At 37.0% G+C, this 6,008-nt stretch overlaps 1 protein-coding gene across 1 annotated transcript; it reads left to right on the top strand.

Annotated features, from left to right (window-relative positions):
- Window positions 1-1,730: 1,730 nt before the first annotated feature.
- On the top strand, window positions 1,731-2,618 carry LOC133336412 (uncharacterized). The gene is made up of 2 exons (XM_061544708.1): window positions 1,731-1,937; window positions 2,004-2,618. The coding sequence occupies exons 1-2, from the start codon at window positions 1,731-1,733 to the stop codon at window positions 2,616-2,618; spliced, it is 822 nt and encodes a 273-aa protein (XP_061400692.1).
- The last annotated feature ends 3,390 nt before the right edge of the window (window positions 2,619-6,008 follow it).

Genomic DNA, 6,008 nt, shown 5'->3' with positions numbered 1-6,008 from the left:
TTAAGTTTTGTGCGATGTTAATCCTAGTCCCAGTGATCGGAAATTATGAACGGGGCCGACCATATGATACCCTACACAACTTCATGAAAATCTAACTTTCTGTGATTCTATAATCTGAGCTTTGGCAATATTTCGTGATAGTTGCATCCTCTTGACCGACTATAAGTCAACAAATATTGATAATATTCAGTACAGTCCTTCTAATTACTTGTCCAGATTCCCTTCACCGTGAGTTGTGTTGTGATGTTCAGCTCTCAATTGTGGCATTGATCAACAAAAAAAACGAAAAAAAGTTTTCGGCCCACTTCATCCCAAAATTATTATCTGATCATCACCGAAAATTATAGGCGTTGCCCTTGACCATAACTGGAACCTCATGGAACATTTCACTAATGGGTTACTAAATAATATATGAATACGTAAGCACCTGTAAATATTAAAGTGTAACTCCCACATCCGAGTACATGCGACAATATAATTGTTATCAACTTAAAGGTCACCTACTCCTCTTGGATATACTTTCAACTTCTCGGGTCTATGTGTTTCAGGATTTGTATTTTTCACACAAAAGTCAGGGTAAATATTGGCGATCTTTATCAAAACAGGCATGCTTATTCCTTGGCCCGATCCCCTTCCCCACATACAAAATTTGCTGCCTTTGGAGCGACCAGAAAATCAGCCAAATTAAAGTTTTTGGTCCATTTAATCCACAAAATATTAACCGATCTTTACCAAAAACAATAGGGATCTTCATTAGGCAGAACCCATCCTACATGCTAAATTTCGTGAAGATTGGTTCATAACTGTGGCCTGCATCGTACTTACAATTTATAATAGACAGACGGACGGACTCACATGTCGAGATATGACGATCGGTATACTTAAAAGTTTTGTATCGATATTGGGTCTAGGACCAATATTTCGCGGCGTTACAATCTTTGCAGGCTATAATACCCTGCAAACAAAGTTGTGTATGGTATAAAAAACAAAATTGTGTCAATACATTTTCTTATGCCTTAAGTCTTCATATATGCAAAGTTTCAAAACTTCAATATAAGCCAGTCGTTTGAGAATTGCCCAAAATTTCAAATCGAGAATGAGGATTCTCTTAATTTATTTTATAAATTGTATTTTATTGATCATAATATCAAACACATTTAACGCAACTAGTGTTTATCATTTTAGCCGCGACTGTACCATCCAGCCCACGTTAGATTTTTTTTTTTACTTCAACCGGCAGATGCAAATCCGCTGGGACAATTCAGTTGCACTATTAGTTGTAATTCCCTTTGAGTGACCGTACGCATTCGACTAAGCGCATACCTGCAAATCAAAACAACAACAACAAAAATAACAACACAAAGGAACGGATAGAAAATTTTCCATGAAAAATTCCCAATATTGGCAAACAAATGAAGGAAAAATTACCTGTCCTTAAAGAAAGACTTAAAAACATAATCTGACCTGTGCAAATATCTGACCAAGGTCACCCGGGAAAAATGATTGCTGTCTATGTTAATTAGTTAAGTGCTAAGTGAATTTTTCTAAGAAAAAAGGCGAGACAAGAAAATGTGCGAAGAAAACCTGTCTCATGTGGACATTTGTCCTTTAGGCAATCCTTGAAATCCTGGGTATAAATATTCGAGGATATGTTGCAAAAAGACATCAGTATTACGAAGTTGGTACAACAGTGAAGATCAGTGCATTTTAGAAAATTACAAAAATTAAAAATGAGACCATTCAGATTATTTTATGTAACTGCTATTGTTGCTTTGGGATCTCAGGTTATGGCTGTGCCCATAAAATCAACAACGGGGGAAGTGTCGGCTGCAAGCAATGAAACAGTGGCATCGGAAGATGTTAAGCAACCTGTGACACCGGGACCAAATGCCACAGATTTGGAAACATCAAATTCAAATCCAGAACCCACTTATGTGGTAAGTTCATATTTGCTCTTGCAAATAATCGATTACCTTATAATGAAAATCTACAATTACTTCCAGCTACCCGAACATCATTCCTCAGCTGGCTCAGCACCATTTGATCCTTCAATATATGCGGGGTATTTGACACCTGAGGCATTCCAACAATATTTGGCACAATTTGCTGGGGCATTTGCCCCCTATGCCTATCCTGGTTATGGTGCAGCACCAGCTCCCGTATATCCCGGACCATTTGCTGTACAAACTGGGTATGATGGTTTCTTGGTGCCATCTGTCTCCGCCAATTTGGCAGCTACTGGAACTGCCGCTTCAACATCGGTCATAAGCAATATCTCCACGGCGCTACAAAATCTATTCACCACTCTGATGAGTTCAACCATTTTCCAAATGGTCCTTACCGCTTTGGGTGCCTTGGCCATGATTTTGTTCGGAGGTGCCATCACCACGGCTATCTGTAATTTGACGCCAATTTGCAACATTTCCTTTAAGGCTGTCTCCTATCTTCGTGGTGAGGGTGCTGCCGATGTCGGTCGTATGTTGGCCGAAGAAATGACACCAGAACGTGTGCGACGTGCATCGGAATTTGTACGAAATGCCATTCGCAAATACAAGGAGATGCAAAATCTGATGCATGCCGAAGATAATCATTATGTGAAGAACGATGACCAGGAGTAAAATTTAGACTAAATATAGTTTAGCTATAATTTTCCACCTGCCCACCACCCACCACTATTTGACAATAATGAGTAGATTAGTTAAGCGCTAAAGTTAGACTCTTAGCTAATAAGATGTAATATAAGTTTAGTAATAAAAATAATGTAAAAATGTACGAAGTTGATTTTTGAATAATTTTCAAGAACAATAATTAGGCGTGGATTTTTTAAAAATGGTTTCTTCGAGGGCTATTATCAGGAGTCCGTCCGTCCGTCGGTTGATGTTAAATTGTAAACAAAGTACAGTTCGCATTTATAGTCCGATTTGAATGAAATTTGGCACAAGTCACTTATTTGGCCCAAGAACGAACCCTATTGAAATTGGAGAAAAGCGGTTCAGATTTTTTTTTTAGATTTAGATATAGCTCCCATATATAGTTTCGCCCGATTTTAGGTAAATGATGCACCAAAGTCCCTGATAATCGTTTGATTTGCATTTGAATTTTGGCATAGCGTACGGAATTAAGTCTAGAATGACGTGTGGTAAGTTTCGTGAAAATCGGCTCAGATTTAGATATAGCTCCCATATTTAGTTTCACCCAATTTTAGGTAAATGGTTCACCAAAGTCCTACAAATCGTTTGATTTGCACGAATTTTGGCATATCGTACTGAATTAAGTCTAAAATGACATGTTTAGTTTCGTGAAAATCGGTTCAGATTTAGATATAGCTCCCATATATAGTTCCACACGATTTTAGGTAAATAGTGCACCAAAGTCCCTTATATCCTTAGATTTGCACGAAATTTAGCATAGCGTACGGAATTAAGTCTAGAATGACGTGTGCTATGTTTCGTGAAAATAGGTTCAGATTTCGATATAGCTCATATATATATTTTCTTCCGAATTTAGGTTAATAGTGCACCAAAGTACCTATATATCCTTCGATTTGCACGAGATTGGCATAGCGTACGGAATTAAGTCTAGAATGACGTGTGTTAAATTTCGTGCAAATCGGTGCAGATTTTTATATAGCTCCCATATATATATATTTTCGTCCGATTTTATGTAATTGGCGCACCAAAGTCTATATATATCTGAATTAAGTCTAGAACGATGTGTGTTGAATTTCGTGAAAATCGGTTCAGATTTAGATATAGCTCCCATATATATTTTCGTCCGATTTTAGGTAAATAGTGCACCAAAGACCCAAAGTTTGGCCGATTGACGCAAAATTTTGCACAACGTACTGGAGTTAATATAAATTAGTATGTGGGAAGTTTTGTTAAATCGGTTCAGATTTGTATAGAGCTCCCACATATATATATTTTATAGTTTTTATACCCTACACAACTATGTTGTCAGTTAAGTTCACCTTTAAGTTACCGATCGTCATATCTCGACTAGCTGAGTCTATCTAGACATGTGTGTCCGTCCGTCTGTCCATTATAATTTATAAACACGATATGGACCACACAGTTATGTACCAATCTTCACGAAATTTTGCATGTAGGATGGGTTCGGCCCAATGAAGACCCTTAATGGTAAAGATCGGTTAATATTTAGGGAATGAAATGGACTAAATACTTAATTTTTGTCGGTTTTTCTGGTCGCTCCAGAGGCCGCAATTATGGCCCAAACATTTGTACATGGAGAGGGGGATTGGGCCATAGAATAAGCATGTCTATTTTGGTAAAGATCGGTCAATATTTAGCAGGTCAAATGGACCCTGAATTTTGTGTGAAAAATTATAAAATTTGTTTTCTATAGCGTATATATTTACTCCTGAAGGACATAGAGCCGAGAAGTTGATAGTATATCCAAAAGGAGTTGTTGACCTTTAAATTGATGCCAATTGTATTGTCGTATGTACTTGGATGCGGGAGTTACACCTAAATATTTACGGGTGCTTACATATTTAGATATTATTTAGTAACCCATTACCACACTAGAGGGCGGAAGTATAGCGCTGATCGCTTTGAAATGTTCCATGAGGTTCTAGTTATGGTCAAGGACAACGCCTATAATTTTCGGTAATGATCAAATAATAATATTGGAGTGAAGTGGACCGAAAACTTAATTTTTTGTGTTTTCTTTTCAAGTCGATCTACAGGCCACAATTGAAAACCAAGCATCTCAACATAACCCTCGGTAAAGAGAATCTTGATAAGTATAGCCCTCGTCTACTGAATATTACTGAATTATTCTATGGTCGGCCCCGTCCGACTATACTGCTCCGCTCACTGGTTACTTATATTTTCGTCCGATTTTAAGTAAATGGTGCGCCAAACTCCTCATGCTTATCAGATATTTATCTAAATAATCAACGGGTGTCCGATTGATATTTGCTTTAAATTGATTTACATAATTTTGTCCCATTGTAAGAAGCCACTATGTACCTGACCGAATGAGAAGTATAGGTTTTAGAATGACATATGGAGCAATTTCCTGTTAAAGGTCCTTCAAAAATGCGACGTCTGAATATATCTAAAGTGGAGAAGGGATCATATAGTCGGTCCCGTCCGACTTTACTATTTTCCTTACTGATTATATTTTCCCTTGTCCTTTTATGACCACTATAAACAACACACTTGGATTTTATTTGCCAAATAAACCAACAGGTAAAAATGATTTGTCCTCCACGACCTTTAAATGTCTCCCTCGAAATGGTATTCCTTGCCATAAACAGATACTATAAAAACAGCTAATTTTCTAAATTACAAAATAAATATATAGCAACTATTATATGTAATAAAAAACACAAAATAATTTATTGCAGTAGATTTTTAATCCAAATAATTACATACATATACAAATAATAAAATACACCATTTCCAGTAAAAAAAATCACTGATTCACTTCCACATTATTTTCCATTTAAATTAATCGACTGACTCAAACCCTTTGCCACAAAAACACAAACACACTCACACAATTTTAAGTGGGTTAATAAAACGTAAATTTAGTAAGCTGTGTGGTCAGCGAGCTGTAATCGGTATATTGACCCATAACAAAATGTTCAGCTGCACAGCGCAGCTCAGCTTAACAAAGCAGAGTAGAAAAAAAAACAAACTCGAACAGAAATAGAAATTGTTACAAATTGTGGTTGTGGCTACTGCAAATCGTTTACATTGAAAACACACACACACATAGCCATGGACACTTTGTTCCATTTGGTCGTTTCCGCCACCTACCCCCAGTGTAAGTGGGACAAAATTTCCCAGGAATAAGTTTTTCTGTCTTGACCAACTGGTCATCAATTGAATGGGGTATGGGTTGTTGTAATAAAAATCAGTGTAGAAAAAATACGTGGTGTCCCGCAAATGCCCGGTCATAACGACAACAGTTGACTAAGCTGAGCAACTTTAAAGAGTTGTTGAATTTTTCAGTTGTGGAAAATATCCTTTGTGAAC

The sequence above is a fragment of the Musca vetustissima genome, unplaced genomic scaffold (assembly GCF_032173495.1).
Source record: "Musca vetustissima isolate MV318-11 ecotype Yass unplaced genomic scaffold, APGP_CSIRO_Mvet_v1 utg49394, whole genome shotgun sequence".
NCBI classification, from domain to species: Eukaryota; Metazoa; Arthropoda; class Insecta; order Diptera; family Muscidae; genus Musca; species Musca vetustissima.
This window is presented reverse-complemented; position numbering and strand designations above follow the sequence as displayed.

What these genes read in the sequence shown, in the direction of transcription:
- LOC133336412 (XM_061544708.1), top strand. Translation starts at nt 1,731, where the DNA reads ATGAGACCATTCAGATTATTTTATGTAACTGCTATTGTTGCTTTGGGA. An exon ending in ATCCAGAACCCACTTATGTG is followed by an intron (nt 1,938 to 2,003) that starts GTAAGTTCATAT and finishes AATTACTTCCAG; the next exon opens with CTACCCGAACATCATTCCTC.